Source organism: Pleuronectes platessa, chromosome 1 (assembly GCF_947347685.1).
Source record: "Pleuronectes platessa chromosome 1, fPlePla1.1, whole genome shotgun sequence".
Classification (NCBI taxonomy): Eukaryota; Metazoa; Chordata; class Actinopteri; order Pleuronectiformes; family Pleuronectidae; genus Pleuronectes; species Pleuronectes platessa.
This window is the reverse complement of record NC_070626.1, coordinates 14,117,649-14,137,947: the sequence shown is the minus strand read 5'-3', so window position 1 is coordinate 14,137,947 and position 20,299 is coordinate 14,117,649. Positions and strand designations below refer to the sequence as shown.

The 20,299-nt window shown below is 41.4% G+C and overlaps 1 protein-coding gene across 2 annotated transcripts in view; it reads left to right on the top strand.

Moving 5' to 3' along the window:
- LOC128443549 (MAM domain-containing glycosylphosphatidylinositol anchor protein 1) overlaps positions 1-20,299 on the top strand; it is a 179,072-nt gene that overhangs the window by 97,455 nt on the left and 61,318 nt on the right. For both annotated transcript variants that reach the window (XM_053425987.1, XM_053425986.1), the window contains exons 5-6: positions 8,568-8,764; positions 17,929-18,061. In XM_053425987.1, the coding sequence (XP_053281962.1) occupies positions 8,568-8,764; positions 17,929-18,061 (330 nt within the window). The remainder of the gene's footprint in view (positions 1-8,567; positions 8,765-17,928; positions 18,062-20,299) is intronic.

Sequence of the window (20,299 nt, the reverse complement as noted above, 5' to 3'; positions counted from 1 at the left end):
CTTTATCCTCTCTGCTCCCTACAGATAACTTCAGAAGGCACTTATGGGGGCATAGAAGGACTTTGTGCCTTCTGGTGCTGCAGCAAGGGGACTGTGATCCATGGGATCCACGTTTTGGCCCTGAGGAGTTTGTGTGGCAATTTGTTTGTGGGTTGTAGGTGTGCACTTTTGTATATGTTTATGTGTATATTAATGATAAATGAGTGAGCTATACCTCTTTCTCACCACACCCTCTTTGCAGTCACCGCTGCCGTTCAGCCACACTGTCCCTCTCATAACTGATAAATCCAAAATGAGCCTTTAACATGGATCAGAATAATAGAATCACATCACCATTAATGTTTAATACAATTTCAGGCTCTTTGCTGACACAAGCATAATTAAAGCTTGTACATAACCTGCTGGCTCAACCAAAAAGACACAATTTTCAGCAAAATTCACAAGTGCTAGTTGGGGAGAAGACTCAAGGTGTAATTAATTTTATCCCAGGCTCCTGTTCTTATCTGGTAAACCTTTAACAATACAAGGTGTAACACGGATGATGCATAAACTGCTGCGTTCTTCACAGTCTTTGTAAGAAGTCATTTTAACAGAGTACTTTTACAGTTTACACTCTCCACTACCTCTGCCAAGGCCCAACAGTCTCCTTAAATCCAATCAAGCAGCCCCAAATTTCACTGATAGAAATCAACTCCCTAAATATGTCTGTTTCGAAAAGATTTAAGTCGAAAAGATTAATAAAAATATTGATCAGCCCCTTTATCCAGATTAGCATACATTTTTAGTGGGTTCTCCCTTGACCCATGACACCTCCTTCCACTAATGTTTGTGCGAATATGTCCAAATTTTGTGTAATCTCTCTTAACGAACAAGCAAATCAACAAACAGATGAACTGGGGTCCTTGGTAATAACATAATCTAAGCTTATCTGAGCTCAATTTTATTAATGTTTGGGGAAATATGGAATTCATATAGTGCACGTGAAAACTGCTGGTCACCTTCCGTCTGCTTCCAACTTTAAATTTTTCACTTTGTTGATAATGTAAAGTCATCTTCTCTCATTTCAATGATCTTGTTTACTAATCGATCTACTTTTCCATTCCCTCTCTCCCTTCCTCATTGTCTTTCACTATAAAAAGCAGACTGCTCGAATTCATAGGGCACGGTTGTGTAAAAAGACACAACACATTGATTACATTCACCCATGAACCAATCAGAGTCCTTTGACTATATACATTTATATTTATATTACTGGGACAGTCTCACTATTCTTACTTCATCCGTCCATCCCTTGTACTTCATTGTTCTTATGGGCTAAAGACTTGGGCACCAGTGAATAAAAAGAACTCTGATTTTTGTCATACCAAAAAAAAAAAAATGATGTAGAAGAAAATCAACCTCAAATCAATCTTTACTTCTGAACATTGCATTTTAAACACAGGCAATGTTCTCGTTATTTCTAAATGTGGGCCTTGTGCATGTTTTATGTCGTCTTTATGGCGATGTCTATGAGCAGAATGATGAATAATTGACGAGACGAGAAGCTGGATCAAACAGCAAGTCTGCCTCGGTTCGTGCCTCTGTATGCGCAGGCTTCTCTCACTGTGCGTGTGACTGTGCACAGGCATGCGTGTGTGGGTGTGTGCAAGTGTGTGTGGTTAATACAAATGTGTTCAAATGCGTGTGAGAGAAAGACGGGGAGGGAGAGGAAAAAAGAGGTAGAGTTGTTTTGTGTAGTTGGTGGGATAAACATTTATTACTACAGACTGATGTTTGGAGTCTGTTGTCGATAGTAACCATCTTTTAGTGGACAGCTGTGGACTGAACATTTTCTGGGCTGTTCAGCCGTCGTGCATCATTACATTCTCGTTTTCATTACATCCAAATGTCCATCACATGATTACCAATCAGAAAAAAACTGCCTTTGTTGTCCTGGATTTATCAAAAGCTGGATTTATCCTCAGTGATATTTATGAATGTATCCAACATGAGTGAACTGCTTTGACCATCAACGCTTAAAAATGAGGATGGAAGATTATTTGGCTGCAAACTTACATCTCGGCATAATATCAGAGTACATTAAAGTCCACATGTTACATTGGCCTACAGTACAAGTGAATCAGTGCTCTTCTGAAAATGTATTTCTATCATTTAAAGTCAATCACTGCTGACTGATAACAAGTTAAAATGCAATATGCTTTGCTTCTATGTCAAATGTCAAATATATATAATTAATTTGTCTGCTTAATTTAAAGCACTCATTTTGTATATATTGTTGTGGGCAGTCATGTTTAGATTTTTCCAAACTGAGCTAGCATGGCTCTGGACTGTATTTATTCTTGTGGGATAGTTCTGTTATATGCTAAGCCTGAACCAGATCAACGCATATGGAAAGTGGAGTGTGCAGCAACTGAGATTTAGAACCTTTTCTAGATGCAGAAGAATCTCCACATTTTCAATGAATCAACTCGATTATCCCACTTTGTGCCGGTGCAGCAACTCCGCTCATTTGTTCTGTTTCGAATGGAAAATGTTCTGCATCTCTTTAGCATGATTACTGTATGTTTGTCTTTTTTTTCCTCATTCTTATACGTATACAGTTTCTATTGGACCTATTATTTTGCTAATTGTTCATCTATTCTCGCAGTGACCTTCAGTGTATCAAAGTGATTACAGCTGATTACTGAGGATAATACATCCGCTGTTCTTTGTCACCTAACAGATATACAGTATTACTCACACAATCACATCCCTGAACCAAACCACCCCTCACAGACACGCACCAAGCTGCACACACACTTACACCACACCTTATTCTCCTCCACCGCACGCCCACACTCAATTGGACCTGTCATCTTCTCTTCGGTCCCCTAATGGCCGTCTACTCCTAGAGAGCTATTAGAGTACAGGAAATGTTATTGGAAATCAAAGAGGATTTGGAGTCTATTGCGTCCTCCTGCAGGGGAAGCACCCAGCAGAGGTCAACTTGTTACAAAAACGCACTCGGTCAACCCTGACCACCAGGATGGATTGCTTCTCAGTACTATCCTATCATCGCCATGGTTACTGTGGTAATTTATTTTTATTTTTCAGCTTGGATAATGAAGAATTGATCACGAGCGGACACATTTTTAAGACCATGAAAGAAACATGCTGTGTATTCAGCTGTTTGGGCTGTGAAATTAAGTCCCTGGGTCAACACTAATCTACATGTAATCTATTGTGCAGGTTAAAGGGGATTGGAGCAACTTTGTTAAAATACAACAGATAAAAGGATAAAAAAAAAGGCCGGGGGGGGGGGGGGGGGGGGGTCTAACCTGTTTTAATTATAATCCCACATCTAATCATCTGACAAAAAAATCGGTACTGGAGTGTTCATTCCTCCTCGGAAATTTGGTTTGATTTTTTTTATCGTAAAAGAACAAATTTGTATTAAAGAAAAACATGTTTTTCAAATGCTAACATAATTGCAATACCTGACCACAATCGCACTTCAGGGAATACTCTGAGCGTGTCGGGTAATTATGAAGCACATGTTGGTGTACTGTTGTTCCTTCATCACTTCATAATATAAATCAGATGATTCTGAGTGTTTTTTTTCTTTTTTCCTTTCTTATGATAAAGGTATTCATTAAGCAGCAGGTTAGACTGAAATCATGGTGGCCTGATGTAGACATTGTACATAGTGTTGAAGAGCTCCTCTTGAATTTACATGTGACAAACCTGATAAGACAGTATACCAGAGATTTGCTGATTATCTTATTTTCTTTATCAAAAGAAATTAAGCAAAATGTAGTCAAGAAGTGTGATAGAGGTGTTTGCCATTGGTCTAAATGTTATACACCAAAATTAGCGGCAGATAAAGTAGCACACATCTGGTGATGTCGCCGTTACAGTTTTCTAGTTTTGAGCTGCTTTCTGTTTCTTTTGCCTGAGTTTATCAAAACTGTGCAAAAGGAATGTCCAAGGATAGAGGTAGCTCAGGTGAACTCCTCATAAATGGGACCTTGTTGGTTTGAAACCAGTGAGAGATATTTGTTTAACCAGAGTCCTTCTCGCCTTTCCAAATGCAGAAAAGTTAAATAAAGAAGAAGACAAATGCACAGATCTGTACAAGAGCTTTACACTTTTACGAAGTAAAGTTTGTGGATTGCAACAACACCAATATGTTAATAAAGCCATTTAATTATCAAGCAAAATATGTAATTTTTTACTTTGACTCAGTGAGAGTTAAAGAGCATCAACAGTGCAATTATTTAATCTTAATTTGTATAATTGATAATTTATAATGGGACAATAGTTGCATAATTTCTTCAACTTAAATGCAATTTGGTTAAATTATCAAGTCAAGAGTTTTAAGATAAAGATTATATTCCTAAACAAACTTGCAAAGGCTTTTCTTGAAGGACAGTCTTAAACCAGATGCTGATTTAGCTGATTACAACTTTTTTGTAAAGTTAACAGTTTGTATTATTTGTTATCACTTGGTATAAAAGTAACACAATATATGTGACTGTGTACCTCAGCAGCATTCTTTCATTTGTCCAAGCTAAGGGCCCGACTCTAATGGAGAACTACACTAAAATGTCTTTGTGTCAGCACCACTGTTTAATGTCTAAGCAGAAAACAATGCCCGACTCCCAGTGCAGCTTGAAATTTTGGGAAGCAAAGATGTACATTAAAAGCTGTGGCTAACAAAAAGCAGTGCAGTGCAATTGATCTGAGCTGTGTGCAAAGGCAGGACTTTGGGGAAATCAGAAGCTTCATTAAAGTTTCATATTGTATTTCTGTACACTTGCAGTTTCATCTAGTGTCTCTATTTACTTAAGGGCCCAAACTGAGTAAAGTTGGAATCACCTCGGGAGTTTGGTTTATAAAAGCGTCAACAACACAATTGTTTTGTTAAAAAAAACTGTCAACGTTTTATCCATGGCTACTTTATGGTCCCTGTTTTGATATCGATAAGAGGACATATTTGTAGTTTTAAGTTCCAAAAACCGTCTCTCTCATGATTCTCTCTGGAGCTCTAGCCACAAGAGATAAGTCAGCCATCATAAGAGAAGCCCCGTCCACACTTTGAAAAATCTCTGTTTTTCCATGTGTATGTATGTATTTGTATATGTATGCGTGTATGATTGTAAAACAAAGCATTTGGAAAACAATTACATCACAGCTTACTTCACGTATGCCCTATGTTGCGTTGTGTAATGAGTAAGCATCAGAAACAAAGAAAGGAAGGCTTGGTTGGCACTGCTAGGTCTGATTACAAGTTTGAAGCTAAACCCATTTCAGCTCCACATAACTGGTGTTCACAGGCTCCTGCCTCGCCCAAAATCACTTGGACCATAGTGCCAAAGGAGAATAAGCCAAACATTTTCTTCTCTGGTATTTGACTTATCGATGATAGAGACTTTATTCCCACCTCCGACATGAACATTTGACTGTTTGTAGATGTGTCTGTGTTCTTGTATGGAAGGAGATATTTCATTAAATGTCATGTGGATTTTGGGCAAAGAATCAGCTCCAAAAATGTTCTGCAGTAGTGTAGACAAGGCCTGAGCCTCACACCCAGGCCAACTACAGGTCATAGATTGTAGCTCGCTCATGTAGCTTGGTAAAACTCACCAGTAAATGCAAATGGTCAGTCAGTGATAAAATGAGCTGACAGTCAAATTAGGACTAAAACACCTCGGCTGGATTTAACGTGGGGGTATACACCTGAGCCATGGGCCTGGTTCAGTTTACCTCTCAGCCATCTGGGCAGACTGGTACAGCACCAGATTGAGTGTGGCCACAGAATCTGAGACCTCAGCGGAGTGGGTGATCAGGCAGCTGGGACAGCAAGAAATGAATATGGCGAAGGTGTTACCAGGAGAAGTAGCAAGTTTGGTTCAAGTTATGTTCAAGAGGAAAATGCGGGAGATATATGCTTTTGCTCAGCTTTTGTCATTACAAATCCTTAACAAATTCAATATAAAGCTTAAATGTGTCATATTATACATGTATGTGCACGATATCCCCTGTGCTTCTAGTGTTTGTCCATTCTCAGCCGACCTGTCTGTATCCGCCTCTCTTTGTGTCAAACTGTCACACTGGCTTTTGCCACATTCAACCATACTGTCACATATAGACAGCATACCACACTTACTGACACACACACATATACATATATATTTATATACTACCAGGATATTAGTCGGCTAGGATTCCCTCTGCACTGCAAATCATCTGTGCAAATCATACAGAAACCAGAAAAGCTGTGCCAGTCACAGACAAATACACACACATACATACACACACACACACAAACACACATGCAGACACAGACTCACAAATTCAAGTGTACGGAGGTACTTGCTCTTTTGCCAGATCTCTTTCCCCCACACATGCACATGACAGAACCGAGAGCCAGGTGTCTTTGAAAGGAGCCCAGGTTTGATGGCCTGTTTGCTTGGCCGAGGCTTTTAGAGGGTCTGGTGGTAGCGGACTGTCTAGTTTCCTGCTGGGCTTATTGTACCAAATTGTGGGATGTCATTTTATGAATGAGGGTGTCCACAGGGGAACAAAAGGAATGGGGCTGAGCACTTCACAGAACTCAGACCTGAGCGACTGAGGAAATCCTGATACACAAAAATACACAAAGTAAACAGCTCACTCCTGTCAGACAGTATATGAGGCTCAGGATTTTTTATTTTCAACCACTTTGTTTTTTTTACCTCTGCCAAGAAGGTTATGTTTTTTCTTCTGCATTTGTTTGTTTGTTTGTCATAAAGTCAGCAAGGTTACACAAAAACTATTCCAAGATTTAAAATCAAACTTGGGGTGGATCCAAGCATCTTTTTCACTTTCACATTGTGAGATAGGGTGGGTTATTTTACATGTTCAGTAGTTCCTCAGACAGGAAAATAATTTTTAGAATAATATATACTGTATCTGACATGCTAGTGGCGGGAAAGGTTAAAGAGACCATGAATGTCACATCACTCATAACAAATAATTGTTGAGATTTTAAGGCTGACAAAGGCTTTTTCAATCAGACCTTAATTTCAAAATGATGATTCTCGCAATAGACATGAAAGCTTATAGCCGAACGCTGTCTATTTGTGTCTGTATTCAGAGAATTTTGAAGCTGTTATGCAGGTCACATGTGTTCAGCTGTTGTGTATAACTCGGCATATTAACTATTTTTGCATAGGCAACACAACCAACACAGTCAAAATACTCAAATGCACAAAAAAAACTGAAATGTGAGATCTACCACATAAATATTTATTAAAGCTTTCCATGACCCTGTGATACACCTTTGTAAAAGTGTCATGCAACGTCCGCGTTGTTTAGAGCCACCAGAGCGAGTGTGTTTGTGTGTCTCCAAACTTGAATACACAATGTGCTCTGATGCTGTGCTGAGATTGGACACACTTTGGTGTGGATCCAGATGTGAGTGTGTGAGCATGCATCCGCCTGTTTATGTTGGTGTGTGTGTGTGTGTGTGTGTGTGTGTGTGTGTGTGTGTGTGTGTGTGTGTAGCCCTTGTGTGACAGCTGCGCGCTCAAAAATCAAGCGTGCTTATACAGACAAGCGTTTCCAACCCCTATACTCTCACCTGATGGTAGCAGGAAACATAGCACACTCACATCTTACCTCTTTCCTATAGCTTGCAGCATTCCAACTTGATACATGTACAGCAGGTGAGATGGGTGGACACAGGAGAAAGAAAATGAGGCACAGGAGCAGAGAAGAGAAAGGAGGAAGTGAGGAGTAAGGAGAGAGGTAATATGGAAAGGCAGGGAAAGGGAGGCAAAGGCCACCTTGGTGTTGGAAGAAATAACGTCCATGATGTTCCAAGTCCGCAACATTCCCATTAGGCAGCAAAGAATTGGGATTACACACACACACACACACACACACACACACACACACACACACACACACACTAAGTAATATGGGCAAGGAGCAAGGAGGATGCGATAGAGAGGCAGGGACGGTGATGAGGAGTGAAGGCGGCAGTGAGTTTTGGAGCGATGGCAGCGACCGGGGGGGAGAGCAGCTTCCATGCTCATGACAGCAGCTGAAATCCTATCCAGCGGAGGAAAGAGATGACACCCCCATAAAGGAAATTCAAGGGGAAATGGGGCAAGTAGAGGGAAAGAGATAAAAATGACAGAAAAAAGACATAAATGTAGTGTGTGTGAGAGTGTCACAGCAAGAGAGGGAAATGGCAGGAACCCGCAGATTGTTTGGACATTTGTGTGATAGCTCTGGTCAGTGGGGTTGTCCAATTCAGCCAACAAACAGCACGTTTACACAAACAGCACTTATTTACTGTCGTGTCCCAGTTACCAAATCCCTTCACTGCCACACATAATATGAGCAATGTTTTGCACAGATAAGGGCGACAGCATCATACCAAGTAAAGGCCATTTTAACTATGCCTCTATTATAAACCTGTACCTTGTGGTTTGTTGGTGTGATAATTTTTTTTTGATGTGCACCAAAATCAAACCTTGAAGCTGCCGGACTGTAATAATCAATTGTCTTCATGATTACATTTTTCCTTTGTTTTGCAGACCTTGACAAACCAGTCCTGACGGTTCACCAGACCATCAGTGACGTGCGCGGCAGCTACTACCAGGAGAAGACGGTGTTCCTGCGCTGCACCGTCAACTCCAACCCTCCTGCCCGATTTATCTGGAAGCGCGGGGACATGCTCATCGAGCAGAGCAAGGACAACGGAGTGGACATCTACGAGCCGCTTTACACTCAGGTACACATGAGCACGTACGCAGCACCGACACGTTGCTCCTCTGCTTTCTGTTTTTCTCTCCCAAGATCCTCCTCCCGCTTCATCGTAACCAGTTTTTACCCTTATCTGTGAGAAAATGTCACTCCGAATCTCTCTACTCCTGCTGAATGTTCAGTGTTTACATGAACACTGTTAAAACTCGATGGTTGTGACCCAGAGGCTCCGGGGTCATACGAAGTTAACTGTCCACTCACGAAGCCCCCATTTCTGAACTCTCCAGTAGCTTTAACCTTAAGTCGGAGCTGCAGGTCTGTGAATGCCAATCTCCAAATGCCAGATCAGCGTGCATGGAGCTCAAGCAGGAGTTATATTAAGCATTAAAAGACTTTGGACTGACATGTCACTTTTTGTTAGCCTTTAAAGACAAACAAAAAGACAAGAGCTTAAGTGTCAGCAAAAGCAAAAATGAGGGATTAAATAACGTGTCCAACCTTAGCAGTAAAATATTAAATTGTATTAATTCCTACAACGTGAGCTCTAAAATGTACTGGATGCACATAGACATCAAATCTGTCTCTTTGTCCCTGTTCAATCATCTGTCCTGAGAGATCCGATCAGCTCTTAGTACGCCTGCTCACACACACAAGGTTAGGGACCATTAATGATAGAGTCTCATGTCCCCCCTAGGAGGGGTTGAATTAATCCTGTGCAACTGAGCTGTGAAGAAAGATTTTACAAATTCAAGAAAAAGTCTTTGTCATTATCTGGTGACCAGTGTTGATATTGTGGCGGTGGCTACAAATACATCAGTGTATATGGGCTCTAAAAATCATGAATCACATTTAAACATCAGCAGGTCAGATGCGTCAGCTAAGAAGGCGCTCCTTAATATATGGCCCAGGATGCATTTACGTCCTCAGAGCAAAACAATGTGGCCACATGTGTCCCAGACCACCTCCATCTGGTCTGAGTGGTCGTATCTCAGGACGCATTAAGGTGAATTCAGATCTGAACTTGGCGCTGACCACTTGTGATCGGATCACGTGGGACGTTAATACCAGGTCTGATTGAGATCTAGGTCTGTCAACAGAGACTCATCAGCTCTCAGTCATATTGAAATAAAGCTGCCTCATCCCATCAGTCAGCGAGTTACCCGTTAAGTTAACCAGCGACTCAGTAAGATGACCAAATAACTAAGTAAACAGTCTGTCCGCCTGAATGCAGAATCACTGCCTCCACAAAGGAACCCCCCCCCCCCCCCCCCCCCCTTATCCACTTATCAAAGTGTCAGTCAGCCACAAAGCAGATCCCCTGGAGTTCAATTAGCCAGCCAGTGGAGCTCCAGTGGAGCCTGAGACGCTGTTAGTCAATCACCTCCTGGCGCCGGCCGACAGTTCGTACAGTATCAGACATGAAGTCTTGATCTGAACGACCATCAGCGATGTTGAAAGGGAGCATCTGCATGAGAAGCACAGAGAAAGCTGTTGATATGTTAAGGTATATACAGTAGCTTCATGAATAGTCAGCTCTACTAAGGATGGATTCTGCCTCAGTTTCATTTTCCTGATGGTCTCATGCATTTAAAATTCATCATTAAAATGAACCCATATGTAGATCTTAGATAGTTCAGTTTATAATCAGAGCATGGAAAGCACACAAACACAGTGTGTGTGTATGTGTGTGTGTTTGTGTGTTTGACCCTGTTTATCACACTGCTGCTCATCAAACATTTATGTGACTTTAATTCAAGATTACAACCCAGTTTAGAAAGGACTCAAATAAAAGGCCTCGAGCTTTCTCATTGATATATTCTTAGTGTTATGTAATGTAGAAAGATTAGATCGATGGTTAGGATAATGTTTTTATATAATAATTAACCTTCTATTAATCACATAGAAGGTTATGTGATGAGATATATATATACAGGGTTTCCCCCAGAAAACTTGCTAAGCCTGGTGGTAGGGCCGCTAGAGAAGCCGACCAGCGGCCGACCGTGTTTTTGTAAAAAAAAAAAGTTAAAAGTTGACAGGAATTTTGAAATTATGACAATTGTTATTGTAAGACATTTATTAACAATACTTATTAACATTACATAATACAGTTTACAAACACAAAAAATAATAAATAAAATAAAAATAAATATTATCAATTCGTTTTCAAGTAAAATCTAAGTGAATCTAAAAAAACAAGCCATTTCTGGTCACATTTAAAAGTAAAATAAATTAACATAAATAAAAAGTGCAAACATGGCCAAGGGGGAACAGGGAACTCAGGGCCTGAAGAGGTATGCTGTGTGACCTCTTTTACTTCTTGCACAGGGTGCAGGTTGGATCACTGCAAGTGATCCGTCTCGGCTTCTGAAAGAACTCCTCCAGAGCCTTACTGTAGTCAAGATCAGCCACAGAGGGACCATTTTGGAGGCAGGCAGTTAGGCTTTTCCCCTGCAGCCTGTTCCTGAGGTCTTTGGGTTAAACTTTGGGTTAAATCCGCTACTTGGATGTTTCCCATCGCGGCTCGCAGCAGGCTGCTCCGACGCGCTAACATCCGACGTGCTAATATCCGACATGCTAACATTCGAAATGCTGACATCCGACGCGCTAACATCCGACATGCTAACATTCGACATGCTGACATCCGACGCGCTAACATACGCGCTAACTAGCTCTGGCTCTGCTTCATCATCGAGCCGCGGCTCGGTCGGCTCGCTGGCGATGCTCTCCGCTCGGCCGTGGGGGAAAGAGCGGCCTCATCGTCTCCTCCAGTGCTCCCCCGACTCTGGAAAAAAAAAGAGTCCAAGGTTTTTTTACCCTTTCTCCGTGAAAGTTGTTGCGTGGTAGAGACAGGTCGTGTTTTGTATGGCGAGTGGATAGTGCCAGGATTCCCTGGAGAAGGATAACAACGTGTGAAATGAACGTGTGGAGAAGCTACGCCGCCGCCGTGTGGAGAGGATATGCACGCCGCCGCCGTTGGGACTGGGGTTCGATTCCCAGTCTATATATATAATTTTTTTCTTCATTATTTTCTGGTATTAATATATCCAATGACTTGTTGATGAATAAGTTGATGACATTTTATAAAAAACGTTAGTTACTATAGCAACATATGCTCTGAATCAAACCTGGTCAGACCAGGTTTTGTGCAGGTTAAGTTTGGAACATAACCCGGTTTTGGGGATTTAAAGCTGCGTTCACCGCAGATTCCATGTGTTCACAATGGCATGCCCTTTTGATGAGAGCCCTGTTGATACCGGAGCGCCAATTATTCGTGCAATCCACCGGGAGAGATTTATAAGACCACGGCTATATCCGGATGACTTTTTGCTGGAGAGATACAGATTCTCACGCAAATCTTTAATATATTTAAATAGCCTTCTCCACAGTAGCGTGCATTGAATACATTAACGCCTCGACATGTTTCGATTGCTAGTGATTTTCACCTCTTGATATTGATTTATTTTCATTTTGAAAGAAACGACACATCTCTCGCACATCTCAATGCCATCTCTCGTTCGGTTGTTTAGAACTGAAAATCCGGTTCCCAGGACAACATGACATTTTCACTTTCAAGCGGCCCGTTTCCCCATTTCGATCAGGGTTTCCATGATCCATAAATCACTTCTTTATAGGTTTGGCGTGGACGCGCACAACCCTGTGTTAACCAACCCTGTGTTGATTGAACTAATGCATAACCGGTGCCGTGGAACCGACAGCTCTGGTTTAGTTGGCACAGGCTCACTCAACCTAGAGTTCAGCGTTAACTCTGTTTGTTAAACGTCCGTTCGTGGAATACCCCCCAGGCCTATGACATTTTCTGTTTTCTATCTAGGCTATATTATTCACTTTCTTTTTCAAAAGTTGTAGTTAATGTATAAATCAATGTAGCAATGTAAATGATCACAATGGAATTTCTTTGATGAAACAGAAAACATTTGTGAATTAACAACCGCATTTATCTGTGTTTCAAAGTAAATTTTAAGCATCCATCATTCAACAGAATCTGTGCTTTGACAGCAGATAATTAACCATACAAATGTTGAATTTGAGAAGGCAAGAAAGAAGAAAAACATTATTGGGCAGATAGAAGACTTCATTGTAGTCACTAGTTGTAAGCCAACATGTATTATTTTGGCAGACGGCCAAACAAAAGCTTTGATTGTAGTCATCCAATAAGGGTCTGGCAAAGCATAAAAACGTGAAACTGGAACATTGTTTATTTAAAGATGCAGAACATGCAAAACAACATATTTAAAGATGCAAAACATGCAAAAAAAAAAGTTTAAATACCAGCAAAAAATTAGGCATAACCAAAACAGGGGGACTGGATGATTCCTGATATCATTGAATCAGAGAATGATTCAAATGTGTTGTGTAGCGGCAACTTTAGAATCATAGCACAGGTGTTTGCTTCCGGGAAGACCGTGACAGTGTGCAAAAAGTTTATAGTTGGCTCTCCTGGGAATCCCAGGGGAGGAACTCTGTCTGCCCCAGTGACGAACATGAGGAGCTGGTTCAGCGTCACTCTGTTCTCCGTGTCCTCCACCACCAAAACAGCATCTCCACCTGCAATGTAAAAGATAGGAATTCAGTCAATATAATGACTCAAGGCAAATGTTTTTGTACGCTTCACCTAGCCGAAAATAATCATTACAGATTAATATATCAACCTAAAAATTCTAAACAACACTTTCAATCAAATGAATGCACAATGTTTCAAATAGTTTACCGCAGGGGTGCTTTGTTGGGGCCTTCAAAATCCTTTCTGCAATCTTGGGATCTTACATGAATAGGTCACATATTTTTGAACAAACCATAAATGATAAAAAAATCCCAGAAATCCCACCAAAAATGGGATTTCCGTGACCTACATTTTTTTTTTGTGGACCAAAATGTCTGACGGGATAAAAGAAAGACAGAAGTCTGTACACCGCTAGGCTCCCTATGAACAACTCAGTTAAGAAGGCAATCTATCGGGCGTAGTGGATAGAGCGCGTACCATATTGGCTCCGGTGTTCGTTGCAGTGGGCGCAACGTTTGATGAAACTTAAACGTCCTCAGGCACAGTTGGTTGCCAAGCCCTATTTCATCAATTCCCATTTTTCATTTCAAGTTACCAAAGTATGCATACCTTCCACATCGATCAGCCAGTCCCTCCAGTAGCCAACTGCCCGCTCCTCCTCTGACCGGCGTGAGCTCCCTCGAACAGAGTAGTTGATGGCAAACATATTCATCACCTGCTCTGCTGTCAGTGGGGCAGGGGGTCCACCTGAAAACAGCCTTCTAAAAGCAGTGCTCCCTACTGCCGCCTGCAGCACCCCCAAGCACTCCAAACCTTGCCGCAATCTTTGAAAGAAATTCCAAAAGATTGTATTAGTGACATTACTACTTGAATTGGAAAACAGTGCCTTTTTAGGTTTAAAACATTATTTTAAAAGATTAGGGTCGTGGAATAATTACATTTGGCATTGTTTTAACAAATCCCATGAAAACCTACCTTACTCAAAGTAACAAAGGAAAAATTAATGTCAGGAGTAGGGGAGCGATCTGGTAAGTGATCTCCTGTATAACCCACTGCTACGACTGTGGTCGTAGCTTTGCATTCTGTTGCGTTTGTGTGTGTGGCTTTGTGTTTCTTGTCAATCTCCTATGTAAATAGGAATGTGCCATTCCTGGGTTACTTACGTTGATAATATTGTGTGAATAAATCCTGTTTTCGGTTAAAACTGAATAACGTGTGCTCGTGGCTACTTGGGAGTTGGGGAAGGTGGGGGTTTTTCTTGTTGCGTCCTAGGCCCCTAGAATGGGGCGTAACACCCTCCCTACCTGCTTGACCTGGTTTATGCAGTGCATTAAGCAGACACTTTTCATATTAAATGAATCTACATATTGGGCTAAAATGATCAAAACACTTACTGTTGGAGAGGGACATGTAGTCTGTTGTCCAAATAGAACTTTAGAGCAGACTCCACAACCTCATCCCTGTCTGACATCGTTCTGATGACTGTCAGGGACCCCAATAGCGCCAGATTTGAGGCCGCACTGGCTATAGCAGCATGGACCTCCAGTATGGATGATGCCTGTTGGATCTGTAAGGAAAAGATAGTTATTGAGTCCTTAAGAAATAATGACACAACTCTATGACCATTAAGTTCCATCAAATGGGTTAAAATGTATTAGACAACCAGTATGTTCAAATTACTTGACATATTTTTGAAGGTGGATCCATTAATGATCTGAACTGTGCAAGCAAATTATTGTATGGTCTTCAAAAGGAGGAATATTTCTTTCATTCATTTGTAACTTGCCCTCAGGATCTGACTCCTCAGTTCCTCGTCATCGATCTCCATCACATCAACAGGGGGAGCTGGTTCCCCTGTGAGCTGGCAGAGCAGTCTCGCTGAAAAGACATGGGGCCCCACTCCTCCATGGACAATACAAATGGCGATCATCTTGCCAATGGTGACATAGGTCCCCCGGTTAAGTCCTGAAAGTACAAACAACATTTTAAATATTGTAGGAAAGTTTCAAAGTTTTATAATGTACTGGTACCTGAGGTTGAAAACCAATATAACTTTGCTAGGATATCTTATTACCTTGTACATGTTTGGGCCATTTTTTTTATATACGTGTGTGTGTGTCTGCACTGTCCTGTCGTCAACATACCAATGGAATCCAGGCTTAGGTGCTTGCTGTCTTCTGGTCCTACGAAGAATCTGGATGCCAGAATTGCCCTCATAAGAAGGGTTAGGAACTCCCTTGTTGGTCCCCCAGTGTCGACGGAACCTTCTCTGGACCCGTCTAGTGTGTCCATGAACACCACATCTATTTTAAATGTCAGGTTAAATGCCCTCCTCTGTACTGTTCTAATTGCACTCTGCAAAATGTCTGACCTAACTATGTTAAAACAGTTTGCAGTTGGTGTCAGCTCGGCTACATTTGCACGTAGTGCCTGCAAGATATTTTTGATGCCTTGCAGGGAATCTGATCTGGGTTGTGGGGAGGAGCCGGGTGGAGAAGGGGATCTGGGTGGAGAAGGGGATCTGGGTGGAGAAGGGGATCTGGGTGGAGAAGGGGATCTGTGTTGTGGAGAGGAGCCGGGTGGAGAAGGGGATCTGGTTGGAGAAGGGGATCTGTGTTGTGGAGAAGGGGATCTGGGTGGAGAAGGGGATCTGGGTTGTGGAGAGGAGCCGGGTGGAGAAGGGGATGCAGCCAACCTCGTCACTGCAATGGGTGAATGCTATAAACATAAAATAATAGTGTGTGGTCAGCAAAATCAGTCACATATATTTGAACAAACAAACCAACTACAGACACTCGCATCTTGACCCATGCAGCGTTGTATTTTTAGGTATATATACTGTATATGCTGTATATTACGGCTGTCAAACAATTAATAATTAATTAATCTGATTAATCACAGGGTAGCTGTGGATTAATCATGATTCATAATGATTAATCACCATTCGATATACAGCTCTGGAAAAAATTGAGACCACTCCAAATGTTCAGTGTCTCGTTTTGCTATTTATCGGCATATGTTTGAGTAAATAATAGTTATAAGTAATAAACTACTCAATCAATGAATAATCTACACAATTTCTTCTGTATGACTCTGATTAAATAAACCCAATAACCAATAACCAAAATAAACCTTCAAATCAAATTCATTTATCTAATTACATTAATATAAATATTAAGTATAAATGTGACTCTTAACAGATATACTGTAGTAAAAGATAACACTTTCAGTGGTGTTTAATGCCAAGTCTGTAGACCTACCCATTTTAATTACAGTAAATTACCCAAACAAATTAGCAATTTATTATCTCAACTAAAACAATAATAGGTCTACTTTGAGAGTGAATAACAGTATCAAAACAGGCACCATCAAAATAGCCTACATTTAAACAGCAGTTTATCTGTCCTACACCATTATACATTGCTGTTCCAAGTGATATAAATGTGCTGGTTGTATAAAACACTAGTTAATCGTAAACTACGTCATAAAATCACACTGAAGCGCTTTGTGGCCACATACCTAGTTCAGGCGTTCTCACGGCGACGTAGGGCAGCAGGCGTCTTAGTGGCGACGAACTTATCCACACGTCGAGAGTAGACGTACATTATGTCTGAATTTCCTACCCTACGTCGCTGTGACACCGCCGCCGGTGGGAGGATCTACCATGCCGTCGCCGTGACGTCGCCGCTGGTCTCTCGTCTGTAGTCCCAATCAATCCCATTCAAAATTTCACACGTTCCCACGGCGATGTAGGGTAGGCTGCTCCTTCGCCTCTTCCAGGGAATCCTTAGGTTTGGCACTATCCACTCGCCATAGTTTTGGAGGTTCAGGTGATGGAAAATACACCTGACCTCTTACCTTATGGGTTCACATACTGACCATAAGATGTCGCCATTACGGTTTCAACCGTATCACCAGATGCGGTTAAAAGTGCAATGCCGTCTTTGGTATCATGTTTCTGGTGCATAACATTTTTTTTTTTTTTTTTAATAAATAAACTAGCGACGCTTAGCCTGGCGGGGGGGGGGGGGAGAAAAGCCTGGCGGCCCGCCAGGCCTATAAAGCACTGGGGGAAACCCTGATATATATTTTTAAATGTTCGATTTCAGTACGATGTTGTGTGCATGTTTTGTAGACAGGTTTTGAAGGCACACACATCGCACCTAGATAGCATACAGACGTGGGCAGCGTCAGGCAATGATGCAGCCCTTCTGGTCTAATGTGGCCTGAACAAAATGGATATTGGCCTAAAGTGGCCCATGTAGTTCAGGTATCCACGAACACTTGTGGGCAAATTTGCGGTGATTCAGGTAAGGTGTGATCTTGATGTGAACCTAAAGTGGCCCATGTGGTAAATGGTACCAAATTGCACAGAACTAATTTGGACCACTTTCGGTTGATGGACGGTATTGCTTTGGCTTACTTGTGGCCCAGAACTGGCAAACAGGAGCAGACCGCCCGAGTGCCATTATTTCACGCGCTATGTGGGCCAGATGAAAGTTTGGCAGAGTGACAGTGTGGTCAGAACAATTCTGCTATGTGGGGAACTTTATGAGCATAAGGTGCTGGACAGAAGCAACAAAAGCCAGACGGCAGTCAAAGCGCTCACAAATGTTTTATTCACCACCCAGGTAATGAAAATCCGTAACTGTGTGTTTTCTCCCATCCAGGGTGAGACCAAGGTGCTGAAGCTGAAAAACCTCCGACCCAAGGACTTTGCTGACTACACCTGCCAGGTGTCCGTACGCAATGTGTGCAGCATCGGGGACAAGTCGGTCACTTTCCGGCTCACGAATGGGACCGGTAAGTTCAGTTGTTTGGTTGTTTTGGCAAAAAGAAACAGAGACATGCTCATGCCTTCACAAAAGGTAGCATTTCTTTTTCCCTGCTGTGACTCTTGCTCACTCTGTCTCTGAGTCTTTCATCTCTTCTGACGTTTCTCTGCACGCCTGCTGTATCGTGGCTCGGGAATCTCTTGCTGTCTGTCTCTTTCTCTCTAGCTTAAAATTGCTCCAATCTTTACTTGTCTGGGGGAAATCGCATCCTCCTTTCTCCCCCTTCCGTCAATCTCTCCCCCTCTGTCCCTCTCTCTCGCTCTCCTATCAAATTTGCTCTCGGTCCCCCTTCGCCGCTCGCCTGCCTCCCCCACGTGGGCTTGGTGTTCGCCTGTCTTGTTTTTCTTGTTGCTCAGAGCTCATCTCGGGGCCGTCGGCTGAGATTCAGTTGTCACACTTCCTGTTATCTCCAATTCACTCCACACGGCTCTGTCCATCTCCACGCCGCCGCTCGGCGACTCTGTTACTTAAGACAACATTGTGGCCGTTGACAACCCTGTCAGATTTGTTATGGTCAGACTGATACACCACAAGGGAAAAACCCTGGGCTTGTGCTTTTTTATTTTATTTCTTGCTATTCAGTATTCACTGAACTCCTTTTCTTCTCTCCCCTTTCTTTTCGGTGCATTTTCAAAATGCCAGGGGGAATGACTGTTAGTATAAGTCGTGCTTGACAGTTAAGTTTTTTAAGTGTTTTTCAGCCCTTTTATCAGCTATATTTAAATCCTTTTTGTAGTGTCAGTGTATTCAAAAGAAAGGTCCTCTATGTCAAACCTAATGAAACATTCTTCCTATAGAGCCGGAGTGCTACACTTGTTTTCTACATGCCCATAAACCATTTGAAGATAAGAGCGCTGTTCAGGGTTTGGTGTCTAATTCCTTTTTTTCCTCCCTTCCCACTCAAAGGCCCTGAATAAATACACACTGAAAATGTGGAGACAGCAAAGTTGTGCAGATTGCTTTAAGTAACAGATGGCTATAGTCTAACCAAAAGCAGCTTCACGAACAGAATATAACGTCTTTAGATCTCCAAACACTGAAATAGTTTGACTTGTTGAGTGTTTTCTTTTTTGCTTTCTTACTTGGAGTCAGATGAGAAGAAAATAAACTACCCAATAGAATTTAAAAGTAGTCAACTGATTTAATAATCTATTACTTGCTGGAGAGTAAATTAAATCAAATAACTGAAAAATGTATTAATTGTTTAAGTATTTTTTCATGCAATAATACTCAACATTAAATGGCACCAACTTCTAAGAAATGAGGATTTGCTTTACAAACCATGTCAGTAATTTACACCTCAAGTAATGAGCCAGTTACTAATTTGACCCATAATGAATTAGTCAGTTTTAACCAAGTATAAAAGAGCAGAAAAAAAGCTCAGTCTAAAGTACAAAAATGCTCTGACATTATGATTCATCAGTTACAGTGAATATCTCCTCTGCCTTGATTTGACACTATTTAATTCCATGCTAACATTTAGTCAACTTTAAAGTAATACTTGTATTACCTGACTTTGTAATAGAGTATTTAAACCCTGCAGGAATAGAGGAGTCAGACTTCACTGTGAATCCTTGACATCTATGTAATGGCAATAATGTGTCCTCAGTAACACACTAAAGAGTAGAAGAGACAGAGTTTAGTTTTTTCTCCCTTTGTATCATGGCCACAAGTATCTCTGACTTTTTTTGTTTATATGTTTTATTTACAGACTCTGAACTGAAGAAGTTATCAGTCTTGCAATAAGGCCTGTTAGAGATAAAGATGATCTAAAGTGAGCTAAAGGTGCAGAAGATACAAGTTTGGAGTTTCTCTGAAAGAGTGTGCAGGAGAGAGAGGTGGTTGCAGACAGATAGAGTAAGAGGAGGAAATGAAAGCCTCAGAATAAATCAGATAGAAAATGAGAGATGGACATGGCTAGTAGTAATACTCAGGTGAATGTACCGTGGCTCTCAGACATGTTATTAATTTTGAGCTAACACCACAGAGGAGAAGAGATGGTAAATGATGGATTATGATAGAAGAGACCTGCCTTTAATAAAGAGAGAACCCTCAATGGATTATGGGGGACTAAGTGTGTCTTGGATATGATTTATTTAAACACATTAATAGCTTTTGATATATATGTATATATACATTGTATTTTAGATAATATTCATGAGGTGTGATACCCGGTCAATCAGCAGTGGCACACCAAATGCAAGGG